This window comes from Panthera uncia, chromosome D1, assembly GCF_023721935.1.
Source record: "Panthera uncia isolate 11264 chromosome D1, Puncia_PCG_1.0, whole genome shotgun sequence".
Taxonomy (NCBI): domain Eukaryota; kingdom Metazoa; phylum Chordata; class Mammalia; order Carnivora; family Felidae; genus Panthera; species Panthera uncia.
Genome location: NC_064808.1, coordinates 54803725 through 54819702, shown reverse-complemented (window position 1 = coordinate 54819702; position 15978 = coordinate 54803725). Strand labels below are relative to the sequence as shown.

The window sequence follows — 15978 nt, the reverse complement described above, 5'->3', positions numbered from 1 at the left end:
ACTAGCCAATTAGGCAAGTTATTTAATCTCTCTGAGTCTTAGAGTCCTCAGACAGGGTCTTTAATAACTAGGATATCTGAGGATTGAATAAAATACACTATTTAAATGTTATAAAATGGTATAACACTTTTATTTTATTTTTTTACTTTCTTTTTTTTTATTAAGTTTTTAAATTTCAATTCCAATATAGTTAACATACAGTGTTATGTTAGTTTCAGGTGAACAATTCTACACATTACTCAGTGCTCATTGTGTTAAGTATACTATAATATTATAAAATAGAATAATGCTTTTAAAGCCTGGTACATAGTAGTTACAGCATCTGGTATACAGCAGTTACTCAATAAATGGTATCTTTAAAAAAGGTTGAGTAATGCATACCAATAGAGCATTATTATACTATAAATTGGAGGTAATTATGCTCCTGGTATCCTACTGGCATGCTTTACAGGATGAAACACTTATTAAGCACCTGCTGTATGCACAGTACTAATTCAATCACTCTCAGCAAAGACACCAACAAAACAGAAAACACACTCCCAGCCCTCAAGGAATTTACAGTTCAGAGAGAGAGAAGAGACACGTGAAAGACCAAATCTCAATTTAAACATAAAGAGCAGCCCACCTCCATGGCAAGTTCAGCACAAGCTACTTTCCTGGACCATGCTGATTAACTCCCCAAGCTGCTGGTTGCAGTTGAAAGGGCAGTAAGCAGACACACTTAAGGGTATATAGTAGTTACTTAATAAACAGTATCTTTTTTTAATGTTTATTTATTTTTAGGGAGAGAGAGATAGAGCACAAATAGGGGAGGGGCAAGGAGAGAGAAGGAGACACAGAACCTGAAACAGGCTCCAGGCTCCGAGCTGTCAGCATAGAGCCCAATGCGGGGCTCAAACCCACAAACCATGAGATCACAACCTGAGCCAAAGTCAACCGCCTAACCAACTAAGCCACCCAGGTGCTCCAATAAATGGTATCTTTTAAAAAGGATTGATTTAGACCTACCTACTTCTCAGGTCTTATGGTCCCTCATCCCCTACCTTAGACCCCATGATTAAAAAACTCCTAAGTTTCCCAATTGCATCTCAGTGTCTTCCTACCTTCACCCAGGAGGTTTCCCCTCCTTGCAGAGTCTTTGACTCTTCACCCCACATGATTAATGTGAGCAACTCCTGCTTATTTTTAAGACTGAGCTCATGTTCTTCCAGGAAGCCCTCCCTGATTCCTCAGGTTAAATTAGGTACCACTCTTATGTGTTCCCATAGCAAACCTTCCCCCATATATACCACTACCAATCACATGTATGCCTCTGCATTTATTCAACAAATATTTACTGACCACTAGTGATGAGCAAGACCATGGTTAGCATTAGGGATATGATAGGTAATAAGACAGCCATTGTCTCTGCTCACTAACACTTACAATCTATAAGGAAAGGCATATACAGAACAAGTAATTTTAAGGAGATGCATGTTTTACGAGAGGAAAATAGAATGCTATGGGATTGTAAAAAGGCAGACTAATGTTATCACCATCATCATTACCACTTATGGGCTCTATGTTTCAAACACTGTGCTAAGTACTTAAAGTTTTCTTAATTTATTTCTCACAACAACATTGGGAAGTATAATTCCTACATAAAGTCTAGGAAACTCTGGCTTGGAAAAGTTAAATGATGTATCTAAGGACATACAACTAGTAAGCATCAGAGCTGAATCTTTAACTCAGGTCTGCCTAATTCCAAAACATTTCTCTTAACCTCCGTCTTTCCCTTTAGGCAAAGTGTGCAGAGCCTGCCAGTTTCCTCAATATCTATTCTCCATTTCTCCTTTAATAAGATAACTGCTGAAACACAACAGTTGGCAGATGGCAAACTTTATTCATGAAAGAATAATTAAGGAAATCAAAGTAAAAAAAAAAATAACAGAACTGCTGGATTTTAGCAGGGTATATGACCATTTATAATAAAAATTGCATGTCCCAAGCAATCTTATAGCTAGGTATGGTTATATGACTCACTTCCGGCCAATGGGACAAGAGCTTATGTACACTACTTTCCCTTTCTCCAGCCTGCTTGATGGAATGTGGACATGATGGCTGAAGAGGGAGCAGCCATCTCAGGACTATGGGTTAGAAGCAGTATGATAAGTGTGGCAAAGCCAAAAGCTAGAATATCTACTTATACTTTTATGTGAGAGAGAAGTAAGCTTCTATCTTGTTTATGCCTCTAGATTAAGTGGATCTCTCTATTATGGCAACAAAACTACTATCTCAATTCCTATAAGAAGCTACTACATCTCATTCATTTCTCTATTCCTTGAGCCCAGAAACATTAAATGTTGAGTTGGACTGAACTGAATTCTTGTTTGGGTTCCGTCATTCACTAGACATATGTCATAGAGAAATCATTAATGCCCTTCAATCAGTTTCCTTTTCCACCCTGCCTATCTCACAGGATAGTTGGTGAATCAAATGGCATGGTTTTCAAATTTGTTGGTTGCAAAGGGCCTAACAAAACCATGTTTGTCTTTGTGATACACCATAAAATGTTTGTCAAGATACGTGGATCATATACAACAAGAATGACTTTACTAGCAGAAAATATGGTTGTATTATATAAATGGAGTTCTCTGCATCTCAAAAAATATGAAAAAAAAAAAGAAAACATATCTGAGTTTCTCTGTTAATATTTGTTTTCATCAAGTAAAACTGGGGGAAAAAACCTGAAATTTAGGTTCTAAATTGTGGAAACTAAAATGTGGAAGATTGCCATTAGTACACTTGAGGAGAGGTTTGGCTCTAGGATCACTAGCGTTCCAAAAGCACATGGCTTGAGAGGCACTGAGATAATGGATGTGAAAGCACTTTGAAAATGGAAAGGGATCATTACTACTATTCATATCAAATATGACTCCCTCTAAAACTCTGACATTATTGTAATTCAGCAGAACAGGCAAGGCAGAATGAGACTGGTGGGCTAGAGACCAGGGCACTCTAATGGCACAGGCTAAGAGTCAGGTCATCATTAATAATCACTCAGAAAAATTCTGGGGAACTCTATCATGTTCTTTATAGCCCCAGTGTTTCCCAGTGTATCCCAAGCAGCTGGTTATTCCTAGGGTCAGTTCACTTTACATACTCAGTGTATGATGTAGATGGCATTTAGTAAATATCTGTAGAGCTGACTTCCATAACACCTTCACTGACCCTTTCAGGGAGAATTGCTTCCTTAATTTTGTTCTCTTGTCAGTTCATTCTGCTAGTAAAGCACTTACCATGTACGGTTAGTTACATTTTTGAGCACTACCTTTCCTAGCCTGCTGTATGCTTTGGGTAAGAAGCGACTGTGTCCCATTCACCCAAGCATCTCTTGTGTTCACACAGTGCCTGGCACATAGTAGATGCTCAATGATGGTTTTACTTTTCAGTGAGTTACAAGAGGCAGACTTGAGGAAAAACATAGATGCTAATTTAAAACAACTCTTCCCTAAGCCAGTCCTAAATCCAAGTCTAGCCCTATGGTTACTGCACTGGCAAAACCAATCTTTCTGTTCCCAGGAAGCTAGGACTGTCACTATCAAGTAATTCTGATTTGCTGATTTTTCTGGGAACGATGCCACAGTCTCCTCACAGGCTTGTGGCTGTGGGAGCTAATCTATCTATGGGTGTTACAATAAACTAAATAGGTGTCATAAATGACAGACACCTCCTGTATGTCAACAGTGCAAACAGTTTCCAAGACAGAAGACATCTTGACTCCTAGGGGGCCATTCTAGAAAGGGGAAGTAAATTGCCTACATTACAAAAGATACATATTACTCTCTTGCCCCAGGGCCTAGAAAATAGAACACAGAACAATTACAAACTGACAGCAATTTATGTTGCCTCCATTTCATCCTCCCATACCTTCCTCTTAGCAGTTCTCTGAATCTTGGATTAATACCCCAATTAATAACAGCTGAGGGCAGGTCTGTGGTCTTGGGAGAAATCACCTAGTGCTACACCAATATGAAGGACTACATTATTTTCATTTCATAGAAATAAACATTCCAAACAATCCAAAGCCTTTTAAATTCAATAGAATGATTCAGGGCCTTGAGGAAATAATGAGATCTATACATTCAGACACAGTGTTAGGCCTGGAGATTATCTCTGAATGTGATCTCTCACTGCCACAGTCAAGCTGGGTCTTACAGGATGTGAGATTACACCAGCAGAAATAGGACAAGATCTGGGCACTTTGTACATGAGAATTAACTCTTGTCTTAAGGATGGGGGCTCAAGAGAGTAGAGGGCCCAGCCTGGATACTAGAGAGGGAAGGAAGGGACTTTGGCTGCTTATTGTTTTTTCTAGGTGCTATGCTTAGGGAAAGAAAGGGGACCACAAGATCCCTTCTAGCTTTTCTAGTCAAATTCACCGGGGGGGGGGGGGGGGGGTGTGTGTGGCAAAAGAGACAGGGACCTGGGACAGAGCCTCTGCAAGTTGGCAGACAAGAGCTTTCATGTGCTGTCCTGTGTCGGAAGCAAGGGGATTGCATCAGTGACCACTACTATCTGGCTAGACACCGAGGGATGATGAAGGACATCACAGAAAAGCCTACAGCACTAACCAAAGAGAGCATCACTCCCTTCAAGCAACTAAGGTCATCTGGAGCCAGCTGTTTGCAAATAGTGGGTTGTGTTTGCCAGCTTTGATTGACAAAACCTCGGGGCAGTTCCAATAACCACATTTCAGTTCAGCTCAATCAATATTTCCTGTCCTCTACTTGATACCTGGCCCTCTGCTACACACTGAGGGTGCAGAGAAAAACGAGACATGGCCTCTACCCTTAGAGAGCTCACCATCTGGAAGGGGAGATGGTCATCAAACAGATCATTACAACAAAGCAGTAAGTCCTAAGACAGAGGAAGCACAAGGAATTCTGGCAGCTCATGGTAGGACAAGTAGCCCAGGTACAGGGAACCCAGGAAGGTTTCTCACAAGGGGAGATTCATTGTTTTCCTCCTCACCCCATTTCCCCACAAGAATTTAAAGGTTTGATGACATATTAACCAAGTGAAAAGGGAAAGACCTTCCAAGTAGACAGAACAGCCTTGAAACGGTATGATGATTTGGATGAAAAGCGAGAGGTCCAATGCAGTTAAAGCATGGTATCCCTGAGATGGGAGAAGAGAGTAGGGAGAAAGACAGGGACAGATGGCACTAATGTGGCATTGAGCTTCCTTTTATACCAAACTAGGGAGAAGGTCAGAGCATGGCACATGCAGAAAATTATCTTTTAGAGGAAAAAAATCCCAAGAAATTAACAAAAAAACAAAGAACGCAGGCTCAAACAAAATGAATTTTATTTCCTACTAATTTACGTGGGACTTTTAGAAGAGGGATATCCCAAAATAAAACAATTCCAACAACTACTTTAAGGTGTCACAACTCAAAGAGGGTGTAAGTCACTCCTTTTAAATTTTAATAGCACCTTGTTATCTTCCTTTTAGCACCTGTCACTTTCTGCTTAGGAGCATAAGTATCTGTGTCTTATCTCTAATGGTTTATCAGCCCTCTGAGCATGAACCAGGTCTTGTTCATTCATCCTATAAAATTTTATTACAACCCAGTCTGAATAGGCAAGGCACCCTCAACAATGCCTAGCACATAACAGACATTCAACAATTGTTTCAGAACACCAGAGTTACATGATATCAGAACTAAAAGACTCTTTTTAATTTTTTAAAGTTTATTTATTTATTTTGAGAGAGAGAGCAAGCACAAGCAGGGGAGGGACAGAGAGAAAGAGAGACAGAATCAAGCAACCTCTGCACTGATGGTGCAGAGCCTGATGCGGGGCTTGAACCCACGAACTGTGAATCATGACCTGAGCCAAGATCAAGAGTCGGACATTTAACCAACTGTGCCACCCAGGCTTCCCTCAGAGCTGAAAGAGTCTTAAAGATAATTCTAATCCCGTTCCTCAGCCTTTATGAAGACTCATAAAAGCTATGGACTCTCTTCCCAGAAAAAAATCACACACAGAAAACATTTTATGTATAATTTCAGGGCCTGCAATGCCCAGAGGGGTAAAGTTAACTTATCCGGAGTTGTGAAGGTGTAATAAGTAGCATAACCAAGCCTAGAACGCAACTTTCCTGGTTCCCAATTAAGGTCTCTTCCCACTACAAACTACAAATGAACAATTTATTTGGGTTGCTCCCTGCCGGGAGGCTGCCAGATGTGGCAATGTTCCTCTGAAATTCCTTACTACAAAGATGACGCTCAGGAGAACATGCAAGTTTAGCGGCTTCTGAGGCCCAAAGACAGTGGTGGACCTCTGCCAAGGAGAAAGAGGGGCAGCGGGAGATGTTCAGGGTTACATGGAAGCATTACAATAAACCAAAGAACCAAAAGTGATGTTGAAGTCTCCCCAAGTAGAAGAGCAAAATCCTTCTTTTTTTTTTTTTTTTAATTTTTTTTTTCAACGTTTTTTATTTATTTTTGAGACAGAGAGAGAGATAGACAGAGCATGAACGGGGGAGGGGCAGAGAGAGGGAGACACAGAATCGGAAACAGGCTCCAGGCTCCGAGCCATCAGCCCAGAGCCCGACGCGGGGCTCGAACTCACGGACCGCGAGATCGTGACCTGGCTGAAGTCGGACGCTTAACCGACTGTGCCACCCAGGCGCCCCAAGAGCAAAATCCTTCTTAACTGCACTGTTTACAGGAAGTGCTAGAATCATGACTCAAAGCCAGACCTTCTGACTTTCAGGCTGGTGTTGTGTCCACCTCACCAACAAAATTCTCTGCACATCCACAGAAATCTAACCACCACTGAAGCAATCCTGTTGCTATGGGAATCCTAAGAAATGGGCTAAATAATCTTAGAAGGCTTGGAACTAACTCCCAGTTATCTGTGATAATGGATTCAAGGAACATCAACATATTTTAAATCTGCAAATACTATAAAACTATTTGGCTGAAAATGTAATCTGCCTCTACTTGCCACAAACCATTCAAGTCAAGTGCATATCATTTAATGTGAGGTCCATACTGAAATAAGTACTAAGAAGATACTCTTTTAAAGTACCACAAGTAATGAAGCCAAATCATTTGCGTTTCCCTGTGATAACCTGGTATATGGACAAGATCAAGAGCTGGCAGAAACAGCCCCACCGTAGATAATATCCAAATGAAATAACTGGAGACGACTAAAGGATGACCCCCCCATCCTTTCTACCTCCAATATTATCCAACCAGTGTGTGTCTGATCTTTAGTTCTTGGCAAAAGTTGTACACTGTCCTTTTCTAAAATGGACCCCTGTTCCCTTTACCTCCTGGGCTTTAACTAGGTGCTTATATCTTCCAATGCCATGGGTAGGCTTTGTCTTGTAGTGTCGACTGGTGCTCAACAGAATGCCACCTAAAAGACAGAAAATAAGACAAACAGGTTTCAAAACTCTTCCAGGGCAGACAGATCACACACGAAGAGACAAATTTTCCACCACAAGACTGGGAATATTTGAGGACAGCAGGCCACTTACTGATTAAAGAACTAGAGCTACTTCTTAATCCTGGACTGACTCTCAGTTTACCCCTTTTTTTCTCAACTTTTGGGCCCTGGACTATATCCAATCCCCACTACCTATCTTTCCTTGAGAAATTATCTCCTGCTACAGCCACTGGTGGTAGGAGGACAAAATACTTTCTCACAGTGTTCTTGTTTTCTCTTGTCCCCCAACAGGCAATAATCCTTTTAAAGTTTCTCATATGGGCCATACAGAGAAGGAGATGGGTGACAAACATAGCCAGGTAAGAGGACAATCACAAATTTTCACAAAGTTTTACAAACCATCTATTTATTTGTAATTGTAATATAGAACAACTTCCAACACACATTGCCAAGTGAATAACAACAAAAACAAAAACCTAAGATACAGAACAGTGTGTATGTATACTAAGCATAAACCAGGATCTCCATATACATATTTATTGTGGTAGGCCCAGAGATGCACCACTTGGATCTACCTTCAGGGAAGCCCTTTAATCCTAAATATTTTTATCCCTGTTTACAAATAAACTGTAGCTTGACACATGAAAAGATGTTTAACATCACTCATCATCAGGGAAATGCAAGTCAAAACCTATCAGAATGGCCAAGATCAAAAAAACGAGAAACAAGTGTTGCAAGGATATGGAGAAAAAGGAACCCTCTTGCGCTGTTGGTGGGAATGCAAACTGGTGCAGCCACTATAGAAAACAGTATGGAGGTTCCTCAAAAAAGTTAAAGATAAGGGGCTCCTGGGTGGCTCAGTTGGCTAAGCATGCAACTCTTGATTTTGGCTCAGGTCATGATCTCCCAGTTGTGAGATAGAGCCCCATGTCAAGCTCCACACTGGGCATAGAGCCTGCTTAAGATTCTCTCTCTCTCTTTCTCTTTCTCTCTCTCCCTCTCTCTCCCTCTGCCTCTCCCCTCCACACACTCTCTCAAAAATAAAATAAAATAAAATAAAATAAAATGTTTACATAAAGCTAAAAATAGAACTACCCTACAATCCAATAATTGCACTTCTGGGTATTTACCAAAAAAAAAAAAAAAAAAAAAAAAAATACAAAAACACTAATGCAAAGAGATACATCCATCCTGTTTATAGCAGCATCATTATGGAAGCAGCCCAAATGTCCATTGATAGATGAAAGGAAGTAGTGTGTGTATATATACAAAGGAATATTATTCAGCCATAAAAAAAGAATGAAATCCTGCCATTTGCAACAACATGGATGGATCTAGGGAGTATAATGTTAAGTGAAATAAGTCAGTCAGAGAAAGACAAATACCATATGATTTTGGTCATATGTAGAATTTCAGAAACAAAACAAATAAGCAAAGAAAAAAAAGAGAGACAAAGAAACAGATTTTTAACTTTAGAGAACAAACTGATGGCTATCAGAGGGAAGGTGCGTGGGGGAGGGGTAAAATAGGTGATGGGGATTAAAGAGTATACTTACCATGATGAGCACAGGGTAATGTATGGAATTGTTGAATTACGATACTATAGACCTAAAACTAATATAACACTGTATGGTAGCTATACCGGAACTATTTATTTATTTATTTATTTATTTATTAATGTTTATTTATTTTTGAGACAGAGAGAGACAGAGCATGAACGGGGGAGGGTCAGAGAAAGGGAGACACAGAATCCGAAGCAGGCTCCAGGCTCTGAGCTGTCAGCACAGAGCCCGACGCGGGGCACGAACCCACAAACCATGAGATCACGACCTGAGCCGAAGTCGGACGCCCAACCAACTGAGCCACCCAGGCGCCCCAAGGAACTATTTATTTTTTAAAAAGCATGAGTAGAGCGGGGGCAGAGAGAGAGGGGGACAGAGGATCTGAAGCAGGCTCTGCACTGAGAGTAGTGAGCCCAATGCAGGGCTAGAACTCATGAACTGTGAGATCATGGCCTGAGCCAAAGTCAGACGCTCAACTGACCAAGCCACCCAGGAGCCCTGGAATTGGAATTAAAATTAAAAACTTAATTTAAAAAGAAAAAAGAGCGGCGCTTGGGTGACTCAGTCAGTTAAGCGGCCAACTTCAGCTCAGGTCATGATCTCGCAGTTTGTGGCTTCAAGCTCCGCATCGGGCTCTGTGCTGACAGCTCAGAGCCTGGAGCCTGCTTTGGATTCTGTGTCTCCCTCTCTCTCTGCCCCTCCCCAACTCGCACTGTGTCTCTGTCTCTCTCAAAAAATAAAAAATGTTAAAAAAAATTAAAAAGAAAAAAGAAACTATAGTTCAAAAGATATAGTGAATTGGCCGAGGTCATCCAGCAAGTGAAAGGCAGAACTGCAATTTAAACCCAGGTCTATCTCACTGAACAGCCTGTACTCAGATGGGTTATTATAACGTCTGAATTTCTGGAATATAAATTCTGGCTAGATATGATCTTTCCTAGCTCAGATATCAGTTTCTTATCTCTACTCTTTCACTAGAACCAGCCCTCCACAGCTCTTCTCTGTCTCTCTTACTCACTGTCTACCTTCTGGAGAAGTGTTAGTCCTAGGTTCTGCTCCCTTTCCTCCTAGTTCCTGTGGTCCTGCCCTCATCTTCCCCAGGGCCACCATTCTACAGGGAGGTTAAAAAGAAAATGGTGTGGAGAAGTGAAATGTTTCTTAAGCTTCTCTTTTCTAAAATGGACTTCCAAGCAGATCTGCTCTACGCCAGGCCAATCAGAGATTGGCTTCAGAGCCAATCCTGCATTTACAACCCACACTATTTCATCAAGACAAACCCTAGATATCATGAGTCCCTTCCATGATATGCATTACTCCACATTTACTAGTACATGCCAAAAACTGTATAGACACTGGGACAAAGATGACTAGAATATGCCCCTTTCCCTGGAGACACTCAATGGGTACTAGGGAAAGATGATAGGAAAGCAGATAATTACCTTATGGTGCACAAATTACTTTAAAAGAGATGAGAACAAGGTAGTGAGCGCCTAGAGGAAGGAACAATGAATCTACCTTGGTGGGGGGAGGTGGTGGGAGTAGGGGAGGGTAATGGGAATAGGTTCAGAAGAGGTAACAAATGCATTCTTTAAAGAGGAGTAAGAATTTACCATTCAAGGAAGAAGGAGGTATTTTTGACAGAGGTTCCAAAGGAGCACTGAACACAACTGAGGTATCTTCTTGGCTACTATCCCAATTCTGTCTCTCTGAATCTAAGACCTTTGACCCTTTGAGTCTTCAGGTTCCAGAGCTGTAGTATGAAGCTTACTGTCTAGTGGGAGGAGGGAATCATTAACGGAATAGTCACAAAATAAATATAAAATTACAAATTGTGATACTGAAAAAAAAAAAGCACAGAAGGCTATGGCCATACAGCTGGTGGATCTATTTTAGACTGGAAGATCAGAGAAGCCCTCTCTGAAAAAAATGACATGTGAACTGAGACCAGAATTCAGAGGAAAATAGTGGTTATCCACAAGGAAGGGAAGTGATTAGAAAGCAGGAGGAGTGGGAGACTTACTGCTTATTTTATATTCTTTTGTATCTTTACTGTAGATAAAGGTATACACATATTATCTATTCAAAAAAATAAATAAAACAAATTGAGACCTGAAAGGAATTTATTAGGCAAAAGACAGAGGATAAATGTTCCAGGGAGAGGGAGCAGCATGTTCAAAGGCCCCATTGTGGGACACCACTTGGCACATTCAAGGAAGAGAAATGCTGTCAGTGTGCCTGAAGCAAAGTGAAAAGGGCACAGAAGATACCAGAGACTAGAGCAGAGGTGGGAACACACCACTCTCGGCCTTGTGAAGGGTTTGGATTTCAAGCTGAACAGCCTAAAGCAGGGAAAGTATATGACTGGTATGTTTTTAAAAGATCTCTTTGGTTGATGTATGGACAAGGGGGTGGGGAAAGAGAACGTGGGTAGGTTAGGAGATTCAAGCAGTAGCCTTGGCTAAGTTGTTGTTGATCTCACTGTATCTACATCCCCCCCATTCCATCCTCTAGAGTTTGCTCCTCAGCCACAGAAAGAACGCTTGCCATTCTGTATAAGCCCCACAGTTGTCGTGCCTCTGTGCCATGCTGGGCGGCCCCCCTGCAGGGACTACACCTCTCAGACTAGTGAAATCCTAGCCAGCCTCCAGCGCCAGCTCAAATATCACCATCTCCATGAACCTACTCTGTTGCCCTAAACATACAAAGACCATCGAATTTACTTCGTGGTTATAATTCTTGGATACTTCCGCTTTATAGTGAAACGTTCTGTGTAAATAAAGAAGAAAACTCAGATTCCAACCACCATCTTTAAGTACACAGAAACTGAATCACCGCCACCTCCCCCCCACCCCCCGCCCCCCACTGGTTTCAAAAAGGTGATCTTTGAGATGGTGACACATCTTAGGCGAAAGCGCCACACTGCCTGCCTCAGCCTCTCATCCGCTGGAATTCCTTGGCGAATAAGCATTTTCAAATTCAGTTTAGGGCAATTCCTATAATTAGAGCAGCTGGTTAATTAAAAAGCTGGTTCAAGCTACTGTTAAATTAACCATTTTCCCCCTTAAATGAAAGGTTTTGGTTAAATTACCAGTGTTTAAACAGCTTAATTAGCCAGTTGTTTACGTTATAAAGTGTACCAGTTTGAAAGCCTCTGATTTCTAATAAGTTCAACTGAATTCTTCCCCTGCTCCTAGTCATCAAACTGGCTTTCCTGCTGTCACATTAACATTGCAGCCTCCTAAGAGGAAAGGCAACTCTTTTCGCTGAAGACACAGAACCCCAGGGTTTCAAAAGGAGGCTCTGAAGATCTTTCAATTAGCACAATTATAGGATGTAATCAGTATTGACTTCTCCCACATCACATCCCTTTACTTTATATATGACAGCGTGACTGTCCTTCAGTGTCCTTGCTTATTAAACTGAAAACTAAACCCATTAATCTAGGATGGGGTAAACAATGTCATTTTACTTATTTCTCTTTCAAAATTAGCACAAGTAATTTTAGCAGGGCTATGCTGGAGAGAAAGAGAAAATTACTGGGGTAGCCCCAGTCAGGATTAATTACAGGATATTCTCTCTCCATTCAGATCCTTACACAACACAAGGGCAGGTATACCCCAGCACCTGACAAATAGTATGTGCTCAGAAATTGCTCTTTTTTTTTAAGGTTTTTAAGATATTTTACCAAGACAAACTACAATGAAAAACTTTTCCAGTTTTTCTAATTATAGTACACTGAACTACCTGGATTTGAATGTGCCATGTTTCTCTGATTCCATCTTTTTGCTCATGCTGTAATGAGAGGACTCTGAGTTCTCTTTATTTAAGCTCCTTAGACTTCTTTTTATGTATTTACTTCTACCTCTCTATGTACGTTTAAATCAGTAAGAAAAAGACAATCACTACAACCATGCCCATCTCTTGGAGAGAGCAGCTGGGATGGTACCCAAGCCTACAGAGAGAATGACGGGTAAAGGTAAGAATAGGGCACTGCTCCCCACTCTTTTCTGAAAATCATTATAATTCAATCTTGGAATTTCTGACGTTAGGATATCTCAAAGAACTCGTGAAAAATGTCAACAAAACTATGTCCTTTCAAGTAGAATTATCTTGGCATGCCAGCATTGGTGAGCTTCTCTGGGCCTTCTAGGCACTAGGATTCCCTGACAACAATTATAAAATGGGCAAAGGAAAAGACAAATGGCAGGTAAATATATGAAAATACAGTCAACCAACTAGTAATCAAACACATGCAAACTACAAATACGAAGGATAGCATTTTTTAACTTATAATATTACCAAATATTAACAAAAATTTTTTAACGTTTATTCATTTTTGGGAGACACAGAGAGACAGAGTGTGAATGGGGAAAGGACAGAGAGGCAGAGGCAGAATCCGAAGCAGGATCCAGGCTCTGAGCTGTCACCACAGAGCCTGACATGGGGCTTGAACTCATGAGCCATGAGATCATGACCTGAGCCGAAGTCGGACACTTACCCAACTGAGCCACCCAGGCACCCCATAATATTTCCAAATATCAAAAAAAAAAAAAAAAAAAAAAATAGTAGCATTCAACGTTGATGAGTGTAAAAAAAGGGGATTCTCAAATACCAAATAAGTATAAAATAGCACAATCTTTCTGGAGACCAATTTGGTAATGCACATCAATAGCTGTAAAACGTGCATTTCCTGGGACACCTGGGTGGCTCACTTGGTTAAGCATTTGACTCTAGATTTCAGCTTGGGTCATAATCTCATGGTTCATGGGTTCAAGCCCTGTGATGGACTCTGGCAGCACAGAGCCTGCTTGGGACTCTCTCCTTTCTCTCTCTCTGCCCCTCCCTTGCTCTCATTCTCTCGAAATAAATAAGTAAACATTAAAAAAAAGAATGCACACTTCCTTTGATCCAACCAGTTTGACTTTTAGAAATGTATTCTAAGGGGCGCCTGGGTGGCTCAGTCGGTTAAGCGTACAACTTTGGCTCAGGTCATGACCTCGCGGTTCATGAGTTCAAGCCCCACATCAGGCTCTGTGCTGACAGTTCGGGGCCTGGAGCCTGCTTCAGATTCTGTGTCTTCCTCTCTCTCTGGCCCTTCCCCTTTCGAGCTCTGTCTCTCTCTCTCTCTCTCTCTCTCTCTCTCTCTCTCTCTCAAAAATAAATAAACATTAATAATTCTTGAAAAAAAATGTATTCTAAGTTAATAATCAGACAAGAATACAAATACTGATGTACATGGATGTTTATCATAGTGTTCTTTACATTGAAAAATCCTATGGGAATGCAAGCTGGTGCAGCCACTCTGGAAAACAGTATAGAGGTTCCTCAAAAAACTAAAAATAGAACTATCCTATGACCCAGCAATTGCACTACTAGGTATTTATCCAAGGGATACAGGTGTGCTATTTCGAAGGGACACATGCATCCCAATGTTTATAGCAGTGCTATCAACAATAGCCAAAGTATGGAAAGAGCCCAAATGTCCATCGATGGATGAATGGATAAAGAAGATGTGGTATATATATACAATGGAGTATTACTCGGCAATCAAAAAGAATGAAATCTTGCCTTTTGCAACTACGTGGATGGAACTGGAGGGTATTATGCTAAGTCAGTCAGAGAAAGACAAAAATCATATGACTTCCCTCATATGAGGACTTTAAGAGACAAAACAGATGAAGATAAGGGAAGGGAAACAAAAATATAAAAACAGGGAGGGGGACAAAACAGAAGAGACTCATAAATATGGAGAACAAACTGAGGGTTGCTGGAGGGGTTGTGGGAGGGGGGATGGGCTAAATGGGTAAGGGGCACTAAGGAATCTACTCCTGAAATCATTGTTGCACTATATGCTAACTAATTTGGATGATGTAAATTTTAAATAGATAAATAAATAAATAAATAAATAAAATTAAGTAGTAGAACAATAACAACAACAAAAATCCTAGAGACAGCTTAAATTTCTCTAAATAGAAAACTGTTTGAGTAAATTATGTTTACTCAAAAGGATCCCTACAGGATCTTTTTCAATAGATTTTAACATGCCCTATTTGATCCTAGCTTTAAAAACAAAATAAAACCCCCAAAAGCCTCAGATTTAAGTACCTTTCAATACTAAAATATACTATAAAACTATAGTAACCAGTAGTATTAAGAAGGTTAGTAGAGGGGCGCCTGGGTGGCTCAGTCGGTTAAGCGGCCGACTTCGGCTCAGGTCATGATCTCGAGGTCCATGAGTTCAAGCCCCGCATCGGGCTCTGTGCTGACAGCTCAGAGCCTGGAGCCTGTTTCAGATTCTGTGTCTCCCTCTCTCTGACCCTCCCCCATTCACGCTGTGTCTCTCTCTGTCTCAAAAATAAATAAACGTTAAAAAAAAAATTAAGAAAAAAAAAAAAAAAAAGAAGGGTTAGTAGTGGCATCAAATATACAGACAAATCAATGGAACAAAGTTAAAATAATCCCAGATCTATATGGAAACTTAGTATATGAGTTTCAACCTATGGATTTTTCAATCAATGGATGTTTCGATAAATGTTGAAACAACTGACTACCCATTTTTTTTGGGAGGGGGTGGGATTGCATCCCTACTCACTTCTAATTCCAGATGGATTACATATATAAAGGGGAAAAAATACCAGAAGATAACATGAAGATTAAACTAATCCTGGAACAGATATCTTTCTAAGCAAGTATCAAAATCTAGAAATCAAAGATTAATAAACTTAGGTATATAAAAACGTAAAACTTCTTTCCAACAAAAAACACAAAAAGTCAAGAAACAGATAACTAGAAGCAATGCAAAGCAGAGATGACAGAAAAATGCTAATTTCCTTAATATATTAAAACTATGTAAAATGAAAAAGCAAACAATCCAATAAAAAAATGGGCAAAAAATATAGACAGGCAGTTCATAAGGAAAGAAATACAAATAGACAATAAAAATATGGAAAGATGATAAACTCTCTCAAGAAAAG

The 15978-nt window shown here is 40.4% G+C and overlaps 1 protein-coding gene across 1 annotated transcript in view; it reads right to left on the bottom strand.

Moving 5' to 3' along the window:
- Positions 1 to 15978, bottom strand: part of MRPL48 (mitochondrial ribosomal protein L48) — a 68359-nt gene that overhangs the window by 20881 nt on the left and 31500 nt on the right. Inside the window, exon 7 of the mRNA XM_049640491.1 lies at positions 7324 to 7412. Within this exon, the coding sequence (XP_049496448.1) occupies positions 7324 to 7412 (89 nt within the window). The remainder of the gene's footprint in view (positions 1 to 7323; positions 7413 to 15978) is intronic.